Source organism: Cephus cinctus, unplaced genomic scaffold (assembly GCF_000341935.2).
Source record: "Cephus cinctus unplaced genomic scaffold, Ccin1 Ccin1_scaffold0160, whole genome shotgun sequence".
Taxonomy (NCBI): domain Eukaryota; kingdom Metazoa; phylum Arthropoda; class Insecta; order Hymenoptera; family Cephidae; genus Cephus; species Cephus cinctus.
Window position 1 is genome coordinate 3,271,357 of NW_014332886.1, and position 17,180 is coordinate 3,288,536.

Consider the following 17,180-nt stretch of genomic DNA (forward strand, 5'->3'; position numbering starts at 1 on the left):
AATTGTTGATTTAACATTCACACCATCTCTTGTATTCTATTATATGATGACAGAAAGAAAAGCTAAATACAAGACTTTTTCTTGCAAATTGTGTCAGAATAAATCTTCATGAGGTTGTACGAAATAATATATTTTAATGACAGTACATAAATAGAAGTATAACTGTCTCTGTACCGTCAGTTACAGCATTGAAATTATAAAGGTACGTAACTAGAGAAAGGTACCGGAAGGACTTGAGGTTTCATACTTGTAATACAAACTGCGATGATGAGCATCATTTTATCGTTCTTGAATTGTATTCTTTTTTGAACTTCGTGGAAGTTTTGTGTTTTATTAATTTGGGCCTCTTCTCTGCCTTTTCGGAATCCTGAGATGCAACAATTTTGGATAAATAACATGTACGTAATTTTTTCCGAATCACGCATGTTTTTTGCATGCGAAAAAATGAATTACTTACAGATGAGTCGTCTACAATTATTGCTTGTTTGGTGGGAAGTTTTCTCTTCTCTTTTGCTAAATATGCGTCATTTTTATCGTGGGCTATCACGTCCATTTTGTCAAATAGTGCATCATATTCCGCCTCACTATCATCAAATTCTTCGTTATCATCCGTGTTTCCATCTCTATTGCTACCATTGAGACTCGTGGAAATACTTTCTTTCGCCTTTATTTTATCATTTTCATCATCATCTTTCATGGTGAAATCAGATCTCAATACCATACAATTTATTTTGGATGTTAGATACACCTACAATAGATACATAATTTCATAATATAGATTTCATTTCGCGAACATAAAGATAGATTTTAATTACCTTTTTTAGGAGTTTCTTTGTCTCTAAATGATGAATACGTAAATGTCGATCCAAACCAGTACTAATAATATATGGTTGTACTGCACTGCATGCTAAAGAAGTTATACTCCCTACAAAATCCTTATAGGTATTCAATATCTTACCAGGTTTTCGTAAATCGATAAGATTCATTCTGCCCTTTCCAGAACCAACCACAATGTGACTAGAAAAGAATTTTGTAGTGTCTGGTATAATCTTTAACACTTACTTTATGCACAGAGAAAATATCATACCACCGTATGGTACTTACTGTTCCTTTGGAGCTATAGCTAAAGTGGTTAAAGCTTCATCCTTAATAGTTAAATTTATTACAGGTCTTCGTTGAGCATCAGGATCATACAAGCGAATCTAAAATATTTTCTGTATAATTACATTATATAATTAAAGTTTTAAAAGAAAGAAATGTGATAATTACAAATCCATATTTGCTTGTTGTAACTACATTAGAACTGTTTGGTAGGAAGCCTATATCAGAAATCGAAATAGGAACTCTCAATTCTAATGAATCATGCCGGACATTTTTTTCAAGGAAAATCCTACTTTGTCTCTCCAAATCAAATAACTTTAACTCATTTTCCTCACCACCAGTAGCTATTATATTTTTATTAATATGCGAATGACGCATTCTATGCAAATTTGCCCCAGCATTTATTAGTAACTGTTCCTTTTTATTAAATTTCCAAAGCTTTACTTCACCTGATTTGACTGCTGTGAGTATTGCCCTGGAACGAAATATAACTTGGAAATAAAACAACTTCTTGGACATACTGAGGTAACATACCCACTGTATCTAGAAATACCATTAATCTTCCCTTCTCCAGTGCTACATACAAAAGAACTTGTAAATGCTGAGTACTCAGTATCATATACCTTCACACTGAAAGAAAACTGGTTCAAATATATGTTTTATTGCAAACCAATTTCAGTTTATTCAATAACAATTTTTATTACCTTCTGACACCTTTTACACCACAACCCATCAAGATTTCCTTTTCATCGTCATCCCCCCATGCCATTGCAGTTACTTCATGATTTTCGGTTATAGATGACAGACTTTGTATGTTCTTAATAATATTACCTTTATCGGTTATTTTTATTCCTAAAATGTAGTCATATTTATAATTATTTAACAAAAAAACATGTAAAATACAACAAATATTTTAAGCAGATAACCTGCACTATGAATGTAAATACACAATGCCATACAATAGGTAGTGTAATTAAGAAGATTAATACTAAAGTACCTTTGAATGCTCCTGAAGTTGCTCCTACGAAAACGTTAAAATCCTGTTTGTAACTCATGATTGATCATTAACAACTATTCTTTCAAAGGAAATTCAAAAACACCAGCACGTGTTTGTCTTGCTTTTAACTAATTTTATTTTGGCGTCGACGCGCCATCTGAGCGAATGGCTATCGAACCATATCCACAAATTTGGTCGAATATACATATACGATATAGTACTCTTAATATTCGTGAGCTCTGTGAGGCGCAAGAATTTATAAAGGGCGGCACTCTAAAGCGTGTGTATTCAGGGAGTGGATTGTGTAACTCAAATGTAGTAAAAATACGAAAAGTAATAGCCGGTAACTAATCGCATGTTAGGGTCAAAAGAAGAGAAGCACAACGATTGGCTAACGGCTATTCACTTTTACCATTTTCACTACATTTTAGTTACATATAATTCTTATTGTTGACACCTGCTGAAAGAGAATGCTTGTGCGCGTGAAAAGGTTAGACGAAGACTATGGAAACCGGTAACTATTTTCCTTTGGGTAATCCTTATATTTATTAATTTACGTTTTTAGTAATCCTGATGGGAAAGAGGACTGGGTTTTAATCGAGTTGCAGGGCGATGTGGATACATCTAATGGCGAGCATATGAAGAGTCAAAACATTGGGGATTTTCATTTTGCCAAAGATGGTACTCCAATCCTTATTATAGGGTACCACATTTTGTACGGGAAAGATACTCCAATGAGTAAACCCATAGCAGTTTTAAAAAAGAAATCTAATAGTGAAGGATGTCTAAATGAAGAACACCCTGCAGAATATACAGTGATAGCAATTGCTAAGAGGAAGATAATATTCAAGACCCGACCAAAACGTATTGTTAATCACTTCATAACACAGTAATTGTATGTATATAAATACTTTGTTGGATTCCTAATAAAATAGACGATTATGAAAAAGAGTGTGATTTACTTTATATGGAATAAATGAGTATGTCTAACTTAAAATACAAACTTTAATACAATTCTTATACAGATAGCTAATCCTTCCTCCCTCTTCGTCTTCTTCTTCGACACCACGATTGTACATCACATTGTTACATCTTATTAACACTTCACCAAGGTTCCCTGTTGAAGTTCCATTTACATGTTCTTCAGTATTTGCTAATTGCAGATTCATGTAGACATCAACCGACACAAGATAGCCTTTGTACTCTTGGCCCCACTTTAGTTTTACCATTACAGGCTTGCCTGTTAGACCATTAAGGAATGGTTTTGGATTTATTGGCATAGTAGCCGCCATAGTTATAGCCATTTATATACCTGCAACAAAATATGTTTTAATCATCGATATATAGTACTGGACTGCTCACTGTAGCCGCAGAAAGTGTAACCGGGAATAGAAAGAGAGAGCAAATCGTTAGGGCCGTTCTGTCCTTTTCTAGTATTTTTCTATTGGTCGAAGATTTTCTGGATGGAAGGAGTTTAGGACTGTAATATGCAAAATGATGCAAAATAAGAACCATGTGAAAAATTACTCCGCACATCTATAATGTACGCTGTTACAGTCGAATCATGCAGACAGAAGTGTTTATAAAAATTCAATATTACTAAAAAAAAATGGTGATTTGCTGTCTTAAGTGTGGGCTATCGCGAGCCTGTATTTTGAGCCCAATAAGATAAGCTTTCACAAGTAAAGTAGAAATATAACGTTAAATTTTATGGTTAACATAAGATTAAATCAATTCTGAAACTTATAAAATATATAAATAAAGTTCATCATGAAACATACATTTTACTGCGCGTGGTTCCCTTATTCCTGATTCCGCTCCTACTTAAAAGAAGGACAGAACGGTCCTAACGATTCGCCCTCTCTTTCTATTCCCGGTTATACACTGGCTCAGTTTGCACCGTGCACGGTTGAAATAGAGTAAACCAATTAAAAACGAGATTTGAGCGGAATAAGTTAACTTGATTGGTTAACTCTATTTCAACCCTGCACGGTGGAAACTAAGGCACTTTCTGCGGCTACAGTGAGCAGTCCAGTACTTATATGTCGATGCATGGACTACGTTTATACTGGTTTATACGACAGCTTAAATCGACGCCCTGCTGGACAGTGGACCCACAAACCATATCCACGTTTCTAATTGGTCGAGTGTATCTACCAATACCTCAAGCAAACTTCAAACTTGAATAATAACGGAATATAAGGTCCGTTCGTGCAAGCATTTTTACGTGCACCGGAGCCTGTGTGTTCAAAAATGAGCGAAGAGTGCATCATTGCTTCTCTGTTTATTGCATGCATTTGATCGCGACACAACATGCTCTTAGCGCTTTTCGCCCATTTTTGAACACACCTATAATGCTTCGGAGCACGCTAAAACGCTTGCACAAACGGACCTAAAAAAGTGTCGGTCAAATTCTCATCAGATTCTGATTTTGATTTTCTGAAAAACTATTCGTTATCGAACGTTTTTACAAGCTTATCAAACACTATTAAACGGCTATCAAACGATTGGAATAAGAAAAATTTAGAAACAAGAAGTTTGCCACCCAACTTCACGCAGGTAAGTTAAAATTGTCTAGCTAACTTCATAGAGGTTGAATATCGTAATCGAACCGATATTTCTTTTGGTTGCAGTCCCTGCTTTCACACATCTCCATATTGTATACACATGATATATTCATACATATTCAATGATTGTATCGCGTTAGGATCAGTTAGGATTTTTATCTTCCTGCAGAGTCTTGTGAAAAGGTACATTTCGTGCTTATCATTGTTGTTAAAATATTAAAAGAATTATTCAGTACGAAGCAATATAACAAATTATTTTTTTAGAAGTTGAGAACTTTGTATGAGGTTAAAGTATGTTTTGCAAACATATTGATTTCTATTCTTATTTATTCTGTAAATGTAGGTTAAGATTATTTTGACAATAGGATATTTCTTTGCATTCTGATTAGTTATTGTATCTGTTGTTAACTTACTGTTACTATTGTACAACCATAATTTAATATAATAAGTTAATATTGCTATTAAATAAAGTTAACTGACATGCAAAATACTTTTGCATATTATATAAATTATAGTGTATCAAATAAACTTTTGCAGCCTTAATTATGGCAGAAAATTTTGGACGCGATACACCTCCCATGTATTCTTCAAATGAGGAACCTAGGACATCTGGACAACCATTATCTGATTTTCTTTTGCAATTGGAAGATTACACACCAACGGTATAAATCTTTTTATTTGTAAAAATTTTAGTTAATCAGTAGCGTAATCAATATTTATGTGTAGGTACCTGATGCTATCAGTGAACATTATTTGCACACAGCAGGATTTAATACTACAGATCCCAGAATGTAAATACCTATCATTAGTTAAATATATAATTATTATTATTATTGATTCATTGTAAATATATTTTATACAATGTTTTAGTGTAAGATTGGTATCGTTGGCTGCTCAAAAGTTTATCTCAGAAATTGCCAATGATGCTCTTCAACATTGCAAAACAAGAGGTGCAAATCAGAACACAAAGACAAAAGGAAAAGATCGACGTTACACATTAACCATGGAAGATTTAACTCCTGCAGTTGCGGAATATGGCATCATAGTAAAAAAGCCTCATTACTTTGTTTAAATTGGAATCACCTTATACATAAATGTAATTATTCTCGTGTTTAAGATACTGTATGAATGATTTTGTGGCTTTCCTCACCTTTTAGTTTTTATTAAGTGTACATGTACGTGATGTAAGTTATTTTGGTATATTGGCACATGAGTAGTTTTCATTATATATTCATCCACCTTGTAGATATAAATAAATGATTACTTTTAATAGTGCATTATAAAGATTTGTGAAATCTTGTTCAGTATCCGCAATTGTTTTAGCGTTTGTCATACCTATGATATATTTCCATGGCTTTTAATACAGGCACATAATTATAAAATTAAGTTATGACATAATTTCATTTCTCTCTGGGAACAGGAAGCAACTATCTCAGCGCCATTTGTCTTTAAAAATTCATCACGTGACATTTAAGTGAATGTTTGCAGGTTAACCAACATTTCAGAAAATTCCCTAAATTCAGATCATCGTTGGGGGGGGGGCAATTTTTATTTTTAAATGAACAATAAGTAATGGGATATTGAGCTACATTTATTAATACGCATAAGTAATTATCTCTTATGAAAATTCTTTATGAAGCATAGTAAGAAGTTGAATTATTGCGTCTTTAGTAACATTCGCAATTGATCCAAACTGATCTAAAAACGCATAATCCAGTGTGAGAAGAGTAGCAACTTCTTTTGTGACAACAAAAAATCATTTGTGCTTCCTAGGAATTTTCTGTGTCCACGATTTACCAATAGTGGTCGCATGCGCTCTATCGTAAAAAATCCATCAGCCATATTGGTGTGTTGTATCGTTCGCCCAGTAATTCCGAACTTAAATAAGGTATTTCTCCTATTTGAATGGCATTTTACTATCTATATTTAGATGGATTAGAGAATTAATAGTTCGCTGTCACATTTATGGCAAATGAAAGGTCCGTACATTGTTGTACTGTGACATCTATAGTCAAAAAAAGTTTGGTTAATATTGCCACCTTGGCTTACGGATTGCACCGTTAAAAAATATGTCGTAAATAAATGCGTGAAAACTCCTGACATGGATAAAATGGATATTCACATTTTTTTTTTCAATTAAAATCAGAAATACTTAACTGCAAATTGCTATAGTAACGGGAATATTGTAGTTTTAGAAAGTATCTTGCTTCAGCAGTCTGTTGCATCTTTGTTGAACTATTCATTTCAGTAGATTATATTTCCTCTTGATATTTTTCCTTTGCTGATTAGTACAATCTGTTATATTAAATGTAATCACTGGAGGTCTGAATTTACCATTGTCAAGTAGTACAAGATATTTTCATATATTTCTGTCAATTGAATGCTAATTTTGCCTTGTGTTATGACATTGAATAATCTAACAGATGGTACTATTGTTATGCAAAGGTTCGTTTTAATATGCTTCAACATAGTAGCACGATTAAATTGTCATACAGACTTTATATTATTTTTTACAATTTTAGTTTTCATAGCCGATACTTAAGCATATAGTACTGTTATAATATAGAACAGTTCTTTAGTTTGCGTAGTCAATATTTGTTATTTTTATATTTTTACATGTATATTAAATTACATCACTTATTGTAAATTTTTAGTATTCATGTATATCCATGTATATAGTTTTTATTAAACAACTTGAATATTCTGATTCAAATGTTATTAAATACTATAAGGCGTTCAATTTATATGGTTGAAGCGAAATATATCAAAATTTATTAATATTATATAATAAGGATAGATGCAATAATAATTTTTTTTTTATAGCAGAAAGTGCGTCATGACGGATTCTATGAAATTTGGTCCAGAATGGTATGTAATATAAACATTTTATGTCAAAATTTATTTTTTGTTTCTTATTTTTACTTTTTTATACATCACACTGTACAAAAGTTACTTGATAATTGTTCACTCTTCCATTTGGTATTTCTTTTTCTCAATATGATGCATAATAATGTTTGAAATTTCATTAGATCTTAAAAATTACCTCATTCTTGATGTGATAATTTTGATATTTAGGTTGCGCAATTTGTCGGGAGACGGTTGCAATACCGGAGGTGGTGGTGGAGGGCCTGTGAGCCTAACTACCCCTCGTTATCAGCTAGCGGAGCATAGGTACGGTCGGGAGGAGATGTTAGCTCTGTTCGATCGCAACTACAAGCCCCCTGAACCTTTAACCATCTTCTCAACGCTGTACGTCGAAAAGACTCAACTACCGTTGGCCCTCATACAAATGACAGAGGATGAAACGGTAATTGCGTTAAAACCAGTTTGTATAGGATAAAATCATTTACCACAATCTCTATCTACTTTGCATATCATATTAACTATTCATTGGTAGTTATTGTCTTGCTGATGTCTACTTTGTCTAGGCTCCTTATTGTCCTCCAATCTTTTAAAAAACAGTTCAAATGTATTTATTTCTTTCTACTGTGGCCTTGAACTTTAAAATTTATTTATAACTGGCACACAGTTTACACGTTATAATAATCATATTGTAATAACCATAAGTCCTTTAAGCGGATTTTGGTGTTGGTAAATGCAGCAGGATAAATCGGCAAGTTTGGCACGCGAGGAATGCGATTCATACCGTGTCATTTGTCATATGTTTGTATCGTATCTTATATTGGGAACTGTGTCATACTTGCTTGCTATCTAAAAATAAATTACTCTGGAGCCCTTGTGCCAGACTTCCTGGCATTGCGCTCTCCGTTTTCCTGCACTTCACTTCGGCACTTCATTCTAGTTTGTGCATCACGTCTAATATGTCGGCTACCGAAATAGATAATCTCTTTTTCAGGAGCAATATCGGTTTCGTAAGTGTAAAGCAGTATCTGATAATAAAAGTTAACTAAAACCATTGGCACAGTTCCCAGATTCTGAAATATACAAAGAGATACAACGTAAAGACGATGAAACATGTTAGATTCAAGAGCAAGGAGTTTCAGAATTCTGCATTCCTCGGTGCACCAGCATCGAGATAAGGTCAAGTCAATTCATGTGGAATTCTTCGTGTTTTTAGCGTATGTGGAATGGCGGAATAACGAGTAGCGGAGGTCGTGGTCGAGGAGGTAGTGTCGATCGTGGAGGGCGTGGTAGAACCGGACGAGGCAGCCTGTATTCGTCTCATTATTCTCGTGGTGTCAGTTTCGATGAAGCGGGAGATGGTCCGAGACTTGATACACAGCCTTTTCCGGTATTATTAAATTACAACTCAATTTTTGGCTCACGAATACGTACGTTAAACAACATTGAGTGGGAATGAATGGTTTACGTCAATAGGTAAGAAGCAGACCCTTTGACAGGTCACAAAGTGAGCGTAGTTGGACAGAAAGAAACGGGGTTCCTGTCCCGGGTGAATGGAACGGGTCAACGAGCCCCAGGAAGGAGTTAGGTCGAGGAACTAGTGGGGGTTCTCTTATGGAAGGTAATTGGCGACGCCATCGAGGTGGCGGGGAAGACGATGAAGGGTGGCGCGTTGCTTCTAATAGTCGAGGAGAAAAATGGGGTAAGTGTCATTCAATATTATTTCAAATATACTGTGTGAACATTAGTGGAAATATCCCATTTCGCGAGTAAAAAAATGTATCTTTGGCACTGTGCGTCGCATATGTATCGATAAATAGCTTTAGCTGTTTTACAAACGTAGGAAGTGTACTCGAATCGCTAAGGAATGGAATGTTTAGTTAGAAGCAGCTGGCGCGACGGTGGTGGCTCAGATCGTGACAGATTGGACAGGGCTGATGGTGATGGAGAGGATGGCAGAGGTAGTGGCGGTCGTTGGGAACATAGAGGAAGTCATAGATCAACCCACGATGTATCCCATCATCCTCCTGCTCGTACTTCGCGAACCTGGGAACCCAATCATCATGACAACCATGATAACCTACCTGAATGGTACTTTTTAAAGAATTTTCATATTTCTGAGCATCATCGTGTCAACTTGAAGTATGTCGGTGATGAGTGTTAGCCAAAACTTAGTATTCGGCGGAGATTACGTTGACCATTAATGATTGTGATGATTCCGCCTTGAGTGCTATGACTATACCATCAAACGAGAGCGATTTATCTTTCCTGAGACATGTGATATCACTGAATTATTTATTACACAAGGCATAACATAATATTTTTTTATAAATTCTATGAACTTTTAGGGCAACCGAGAACCCAAGTGAGAGCGGAGGAAGTTTCGACGCATCGGGTGCATTCCATGGCGGTATGTATTCCGACGACGATGAGGATGGGATTATCAGTGCCGGTGGTTCGCAAGAGCAAAGAGCTCGTAATTTGTCCGAAGGGAATAACTCAAGTACCTCGAAGCCTAGTAAATCCTTGTCTCATAGCAATAGTTTAAATCAGGGGCAGGCAATAAACCGTCATGCGAGTACCGCGACCGGTACAATGAACAGGGAAAGACCGAAATCCCTTCAACCATTCGAGGTTAAAGATGGTTCTAATGAGCAGGAGAGAAACGGTGCTTCTCCTCCAAAACCGTCCGCCAGTACACCTAATAATACTCCAATGAAGGCTCCTCCATCATCGGCAGGTCCTATGCCACGTAAAGTTCAAATTTCTGCTAACGTGGATACGACTCTTGAAAAGAGCCACGTGCAGAATGCACAAAGTGCCAAGATTATATCTGAATCACTGAGCAAGGAAAGTCACATGATGGAGCCTCAGGCTGAAGCTGTGAACACATTGCCCAAAAGTCAACAAAACCAAATGCAATCGGAGCATCAGAATGTGGGGAACAACCTGTCTGTACCGTCTGCGGCTAACGTTAGGCACAAGCCCGACGACGATCTGGACAGAATGAAAGAAGAAGCCGATGCATTAGTTGCAAAATTAATGGCGGATGAAGAGAACCATAGAGAGGAAGCTGCTAATGTATCCTCCTCCGTCGGCACTCAAGGACCGGCAATGGCTGCTGGGCAAGAAAAGTGGTTTTATCGAGATCCGCAGGGTGAAGTCCAAGGACCGTTCCTGGCAAGTGAAATGGCTGAGTGGTTTAAGGCTGGTTACTTTACTGCGGGGTTAATGGTAAGAAGGACTTGCGATAAGAGATATGCGATGCTTGGTGACTTGATGAAGATGTGCGGCCGAGTACCGTTTGCACCTGGTCCACCGATACCCCCGCTCAAAGTACGTCTATATAAATTTTCTTCTTTTATTTCGACATCTAGCTTTTATTTTTAATTTACCAAAATAGGGTTTTCATCGCCATGTTTTTTTACCAGTTAACCGACCCGGTACTACCGTCTGTGCCACCTACTGCAGTACCAACCGGTGTACCTGGTAGTGCCTTACCAAAAGCTGGACTAGAGGATCCGCTACTTTTACTCCAATATCAGCATATACGATTGCTACAGAATCAGCAGTTGCTGCTAAGGCAAATGCGTACGTCGGCTATCGCCAAGCTTTCCCAGTCGGAGCATTGGGCCACTTTAAGTCCAGTCGAACAAAACCAACTTATCGCCCAACATGTTCTCCAGCACTCTGATATACCAGATATACCGATAGCTGCGAATCCTTTTGTACCGCCTATGGCCACTCCGCCGTCGAATCCTGTAATGCAGTTATTTACTCAGATGCAACAGGTAATTTATTATATGATTCTTTAACATATTTTCGTGCGGGTTGTGTAGCTAACGCATTGCTGTTATTTTCCTAGGCGAAAACGCAAACGGAGAATCATCTACCTCCAAGTATTCATTCAACTACTCCTACGCATTCTGGAGTAATCGATCCCATACAACAGCTTATCCAGCAGATGGGTGGTATACAAAATTTGCCGGCAGTTCAACAGCCGAACATAAATCCAGCACCAGCACCAGCACCAACGCCAACGCAGGAAGTCAATCCCATAAAGTCATTATTACGTCAACTTAATGTTAATGTCAATGGACACCCGCAAACACCTCAGATGGATTCAGTCTGGCCGCAACCGTCACCTCAGATGACACCTCAGTTTAATGCACAGAACTGGTTGGCACAGGTACTTTGGAACGTTGTTATGTAAACTGCACGTAATTCCGTATGTCTTTCAGTAGTATACTCATTATGCTCATTAAATTATTATAGGTTGGTCCTATACCCGCTATGCCTCCTGGACAGATACCCAATTCTCTATGGGATTTACATACTAAGGAAATGAAGACTGAACAACAAATTTTAGTAAGTCACATGTTGGTGAATCATTGAAGTTTGGGATTAAATATAGTAACTCATAAAATATTAAATTTGTAGGAAGAGCAAAATCTTAGGTTACAAGAAGAAAGAAAGAAGGAGGATATTAGAAAACAAGCAGAATTGAAGAGACAGGCTGAAGAGGAGAATTTGAAGAGACAGCAAGAGGAACAGCATACAAGACAAGCAGAAGAAGCAAAACGTAAAGAAGAAGAGAAAAAACGCAAAGAGGAGGAGAAGAAGCGAAAGGAAGAGGAGAAACGCAAACAGGAAGAGGAGCAAAAGAAAAAGGAGGAAAAGAAGCGCAAGGATGAAGAGAAGAAACGAGAAGAGAAGAGAAAGCTAGACGAGGAGAATAATAAGAAAAAACAAGAAGAGGAAAAGAAGAAGCGTGATGAAGTAAAGAGGCAGGAAGAGAAGCAAAAGAAGGAAGAAGAAAAACGAAAGAAGCTTGAAGAAGAACAGAAGAAGCAAGAAGAAGAGAGAATGAAGTATGAACATTTTTAATATTTAATTCACTTTATTGATTTATTAAGGATGTACAAAGGAAGTACCTCGTCACATATAAACCTATCATTACAGAAAGGAAGAGGAAGCCCGTAGAAAGACTGAAGCAGAGGAACAGGCACGACGAGCTGAACAAAGACGACGAGAAGCGGAAGCTCTTAGGAAGCTTCAGGAACGTAGCAAGGCGCCCTGGGCTCAGGCTCCTCATGCACCAGCTACAGCAACTCATGCTTCCCTTGCTGAAATTCAAAGACTTGAACGAGAGAAAAAGGCCGTGAGTGTTTATTTTTAATATACTTATTGTTTATACATATAGCAAATAAATAGCATAATGATGTGACTAATATACTTTTTGCAGGAGGAACAACGTGTCCAGCAGTTACAGCAGCAGATAGCCCAGCAGAAAGCTGCTGAAGCTGCGCAAGAAACTTCAGCAACAGATTCGGTTAAGCGATTGCAGTTCAAATGGGCTGAGAAAGCTAATGCTGCGAGCAAGCAACTGCAAGTCAAGAGTCTAGATCAAATTCAACAGGAAGAGCAAGAACGTCTTGCCAAAGTAAAGGTACTTATTTAGAAATCTTTTTTATTTTTTCATTACGCGTCCTATTTGTCCTAATTGGTATGTGTACATAATTTTACGTGCTATAGGTGTATATAATTTAGTTTAGAAGAGTAATTGAAACTTCAATTGCAGCAACAGGAAAGAGAACGACAGGAGAAAACATGTCAGAAGGAAACCAAAAATTCTGCATCACTTCCATTACAAAATGCCGGAATTTGGAACACTGCTACCAAATCTCTTACTTGGGCTAGCCCCGACTGTGCCAGTAGTCAAGCCTGGGTAAAACGAGAAGCAGTTTTCTGGGACGAATTTATTGCTCCTAATAAATCTACCGTCGCTGTTAAACAACCGGCAAAGCAGACGGCACCGGCCAAACCAGCAGCTAGTATGACTCAACCACAACAGCAGCAACAGAACAACAAGGCAACCAAGAGCAAAAGCAAGAAGGATGAGGAAGTCGTGAGGAAACTTTTCGATCAAAATATTGCCAAGCCCGATGATTTTACACAATGGTGCAATAAAGCACTGAGCGGTCTTCATGGATTACCTGTGGATAGTAAGTGTTGTAACATAATCCTAAAACTCTCAAATAATTCAATTCGCTATTTGCATGTGTTAAAAAAATCCTCATTCTCTACATAGTTCCAACGTTTGTCGGTTTTCTTCGTGATATCGAATCGGCGTACGAAGTAAAGGAATACATCCGCTTATATCTTGGCGACAGTAAACAGTGTACTGACTTCGCCAAGCAATTCTTAGAGAAACGAAGTAAATGGCGATCCGCTCAGCGACCTCAAGCACAAGCTGATGATCTCTGCAAGCCAGCACCTGCCATCAATCCAAATACATCAACAGAGTTTCAGGAAGTAAAGGTATCAATCTGTCACAGAACTATGTATACTGTAAAAGCACATTTGAAATTATTTGCACAATCTTCCGCTACAGGCCACGTTACATTTTTATGTCACTAAATGTCACGCATGTGTGATATCGATCTCTCACGAGAGTTTGTGCATTCTACATATAACGCGTTGCAGCGAACGTATTGAAGAATTTTTAAAATCAGATGTGTATTACATCAAATCATTTTTTTCAGGGCAAGTCCAAGAAGCCGAAGAAAGGAAAAATGTTCAAAGTGGACAATAGAATTCTTGGTTTCAGTGTAACCGCTGCTCCAGATCGCATTAACGTGGGTGACCGTGACTACGGAGAAGGTGTTTGAATGAATGAGCACAAGCTCGTGTCATTGTCATATGTGCCCAAGCGCGAGGAAATCATGCGACACTTGGTTTGTCAGATGGTCTGTTATTTATTTATTATGACTGCCAAATTGGATTCTAAGGCACTCGTTTTACGATCCATACAAATTTTATATAAGAACTCGTTCGGAGATTTCGGCGTCTTTTATCTGATACCGAGGTCAACGAGGGCCTTAGAAGCTGTAATTGTGTAGCATTATTTCCTCTTTGAAATGTATTGAAGGACATATTTAAAAGTTGCATTGTACATAAAGCCCGAACGACGACATTCGACAGAACAATATCAAATCATTATTACTATTATGAGTGATCTTCTGTACTAGAACAAGAAAAGCTCATCTTATCTCTGTATTCTTGATCAATAAGATGAGTCACATTATTTGGATATTCGTATGAATCAGTATGTAATTAATTACAAGCTATATATTTAAATATTTGATTTATATTCAAGCAATGAGTATTGATATTGATTATGTCGTTAGCATGAAACTCATAAGGTCGTTATTTTATAATTAATAATTTCTTATAACGTAGAATATCCTGCATATCTTGTAAATGATTTTAAACTGTGCGCCTACGAATATCCAAATTAGTTTGCAGTTGTATTTTCCAGGAACATGTCAATATATGCAGCACCATCTTATTCCTTACCATTTGACTAAAAACATCAGATAATAATGAGCAGTTTTACGTTCCACCTTACGTATCTTGTTTCTAATTGTAGCTCCTTCATTAAATTTGCTGACAGTTCTGTGTTACTATGTTTTAAGAGTGAGCCCTTCAACCAGTTGTATCTAATAGATTACAGAGACAGTTGTAATTTCAATTACTTCCTTTCCAATCCCTTAGTGAAAAAAAAAAAAAACGTTAACGCCATAAGAAACCAGCATGTAAGAACACCATAAGACTACTTAAACCAATTGCACTGATTATTTATCAGAGAATCATTACGCAGCACCATGTTGGTAATGAGTTTGTTTAATGATTGATAAAAACTTCCATATAATAATCGATCTTAAGATGGCATCACATTCTCTTAAATCTGTTAACAATTTGTATATGAACTTGAGACAGCAATACTTTTTTATAACGAATTTAATAATTCTAATCGAGAATTTTTTTCGAGTATGTATTGCATAATCAGCATAATTCAATGCACTATTCGGTAGATCTACATGCACCTAACGTTTTGTTCGGATTAATGTTATTAAATTTGTTCATATAAAATGCTGAGCAATGTTATCACGAATAAATTGAAGCATTTCTTTATCAGTAGATTAAATCGATATTACGTTATAGTATATGATGGTGATCGAAGTACCACTATGAACGCGTATGTATATGATATAATTATTATGTTTAATTTCTTTGTTGATTATGATGCCTACGTGATTAATATTTTATGCAAAGATTCATTCGACATGTAGTTTCGTGCATTTATACTCAAAATTAAAAAATCTAGCAGTTATTGTACTTTGAAAAAAATACGTGTATATGAAATACTTCTCTAATATATTTTTGAATTTTTGACACTGTAGGTAGGTATTGAGTTCACTGTTAAAAAACTTGTTTGATGTAGATTCAAATGTTTTATTTTGGAGTATCTGGCTACGATAAAAATGAAGGAGGCTACTGAACTACTTAATTTTTAACAGATTTAAGGACTCATTCTTTCCTGAAGTTGACAGTACACAGAATATCTTGTAACGCACGGCTTTCCGATTCTCTACAGTGGACATGGAATGTTCCATCAGATCTCTGATCGTTCATAATATTGTAAAAGTTGTTAAACAAGGCTCGTTGAGACTTCTGTTCATGTTAACCGTAAATAGGGTGGCATTTAATGGAAGTTCGATGGTCCTTAATTGAAAGATTTATATATATATAAAAAATAGGATATTGTATAATAATGCAGTGAGGATTACATGAACAGAATGATGATTGATATTGTATTAATACTATTATAATTGTATCTAACGTGCAACATAAATAAAATAAACATTATTATATTTTCCATTTGGCCTTTTTACTTTTCGTTGAGAGTTATTACGCGACGAAATTCATATTTTTTGCGGTACATCTATAAGTCATTGCATTGGTGATCTGCGAAATTGTATGTGATCATTTCCCGAGATAAAATGATGTAAATGTATGGGAAATGAAGTTTTTCAATGTTTCTCTTTGATTTTTTTCTATAAAAACGAATGATGAAAGAATAACATTGACCTAATGCTCCTCAGTATTATTAAGTGTTTATTGTAATTTACATTTATACGAATTCGGAAGAAATTGCAAACGACATGAGAAGAAAATGGAGATATGCTTAGAATTTTAGTCGATACGAGAAATGTAGTATTTAGATTCGCACTATAATCCAATGGTATGCACATAATGTAATATATGCTATTGGAATTGAGTGGAAAGAGATTTGTAAAATTAGGAGAATCCAAAAAAAAGGAGCGATTACTTCCACTTTAAAGTAAATTAGAAACGGAATTGTATTGTGAACGATGCGTCAAGGCAAAAGATTTATGATAAAGGTACATTTCTCGGGAATATCATATGAATGCGCAAATTGTCACTTTTTATATTATACAATGAAAATTAAATGTTTATTCATATCGTTTACAAGTATCGCTAACAATTACTGAAATTGAATAACAATTTTTAATCGTTCGGATCGATTGGATGATTATTATCACGCGTGGTTATTCAGTCGTGAAACGAGATATTCTGAATTAATCAAGATGTATTTTGAGATATGTAATTATGTACCAGAATCATGTAAACCTCGATCATCGACACCCTATTGATGTTACCACTTGATATGTGGAATTATGAATGACATAGGGCATTTTATATTTAAGCACGACTTGTTCCATATGCCGTTTACCTGAAACGCTAAAGTCTAATAAGACTTTGTATTAAAATAACAATGCAATAAA

At 36.0% G+C, this 17,180-nt stretch overlaps 5 protein-coding genes across 10 annotated transcripts; 3 read left to right on the forward strand and 2 right to left on the reverse strand.

The window, feature by feature from the left end:
* Positions 1 to 113: 113 nt before the first annotated feature.
* Positions 114 to 2,351, reverse strand: LOC107263647 (WD repeat-containing protein 74). Of its 2 annotated transcripts, XM_015731080.2 has the most exons (8): positions 2,099 to 2,351; positions 1,806 to 1,953; positions 1,636 to 1,731; positions 1,270 to 1,576; positions 1,105 to 1,202; positions 816 to 1,017; positions 458 to 748; positions 114 to 367 (listed from the first exon to the last, which is right to left on the reverse strand). In XM_015731080.2, the coding sequence occupies exons 1-8, from the start codon at positions 2,154 to 2,156 to the stop codon at positions 275 to 277; spliced, it is 1,293 nt and encodes a 430-aa protein (XP_015586566.1). In that variant the 5' UTR covers positions 2,157 to 2,351; the 3' UTR covers positions 114 to 274. The 2 variants fall into 2 exon arrangements, with proteins under 2 accessions (XP_015586566.1, XP_015586567.1); XM_015731081.2 differs by lacking the exon at positions 1,636 to 1,731.
* On the forward strand, positions 2,300 to 3,064 carry LOC107263649 (chromosome transmission fidelity protein 8 homolog). 2 transcript variants are annotated; one of them, XM_015731084.2, is made up of 2 exons: positions 2,300 to 2,588; positions 2,664 to 3,064. In XM_015731084.2, exons 1-2 carry the CDS (start codon positions 2,569 to 2,571, stop codon positions 2,989 to 2,991), a joined length of 348 nt encoding a protein of 115 aa, XP_015586570.1. In that variant the 5' UTR covers positions 2,300 to 2,568; the 3' UTR covers positions 2,992 to 3,064. The 2 variants fall into 2 exon arrangements, with proteins under 2 accessions (XP_015586570.1, XP_015586571.1); XM_015731085.2 differs by having other exon boundaries at positions 2,364 to 2,612; positions 2,681 to 3,050.
* Positions 2,992 to 4,635, reverse strand: LOC107263650 (small nuclear ribonucleoprotein F). The gene is made up of 2 exons (XM_015731086.2): positions 3,880 to 4,635; positions 2,992 to 3,410 (listed from the first exon to the last, which is right to left on the reverse strand). The coding sequence occupies exon 2, from the start codon at positions 3,400 to 3,402 to the stop codon at positions 3,085 to 3,087; it is 318 nt and encodes a 105-aa protein (XP_015586572.1). The 5' UTR covers positions 3,403 to 3,410; positions 3,880 to 4,635; the 3' UTR covers positions 2,992 to 3,084.
* A 79-nt stretch (positions 4,636 to 4,714) lies between these two features.
* Positions 4,715 to 5,951, forward strand: LOC107263648 (transcription initiation factor TFIID subunit 10). 2 transcript variants are annotated; one of them, XM_025081142.1, is made up of 5 exons: positions 4,769 to 4,848; positions 4,930 to 4,956; positions 5,203 to 5,327; positions 5,392 to 5,456; positions 5,536 to 5,951. In XM_025081142.1, exons 3-5 carry the CDS (start codon positions 5,211 to 5,213, stop codon positions 5,735 to 5,737), a joined length of 384 nt encoding a protein of 127 aa, XP_024936910.1. In that variant the 5' UTR covers positions 4,769 to 4,848; positions 4,930 to 4,956; positions 5,203 to 5,210; the 3' UTR covers positions 5,738 to 5,951. The 2 variants fall into 2 exon arrangements, with proteins under 2 accessions (XP_015586568.1, XP_024936910.1); XM_015731082.2 differs by lacking the exon at positions 4,930 to 4,956 and having other exon boundaries at positions 4,715 to 4,848.
* Positions 5,952 to 6,408: 457 nt separating this feature from the next.
* On the forward strand, positions 6,409 to 16,249 carry LOC107263613 (GRB10-interacting GYF protein 2). 3 transcript variants are annotated; one of them, XM_015730981.2, is made up of 16 exons: positions 6,409 to 6,553; positions 7,489 to 7,533; positions 7,741 to 7,972; positions 8,744 to 8,917; positions 9,004 to 9,229; positions 9,408 to 9,618; positions 9,876 to 10,863; positions 10,959 to 11,318; positions 11,393 to 11,716; positions 11,803 to 11,895; positions 11,968 to 12,398; positions 12,490 to 12,688; positions 12,773 to 12,976; positions 13,109 to 13,532; positions 13,619 to 13,848; positions 14,073 to 16,249. In XM_015730981.2, the coding sequence occupies exons 2-16, from the start codon at positions 7,502 to 7,504 to the stop codon at positions 14,196 to 14,198; spliced, it is 4,254 nt and encodes a 1,417-aa protein (XP_015586467.1). In that variant the 5' UTR covers positions 6,409 to 6,553; positions 7,489 to 7,501; the 3' UTR covers positions 14,199 to 16,249. The 3 variants fall into 3 exon arrangements, with proteins under 3 accessions (XP_015586467.1, XP_015586468.1, XP_015586469.1); XM_015730982.2 differs by having other exon boundaries at positions 6,448 to 6,553; positions 7,492 to 7,533; XM_015730983.2 differs by lacking the exons at positions 6,409 to 6,553; positions 7,489 to 7,533; positions 7,741 to 7,972 and adding an exon at positions 8,432 to 8,537.
* The last annotated feature ends 931 nt before the right edge of the window (positions 16,250 to 17,180 follow it).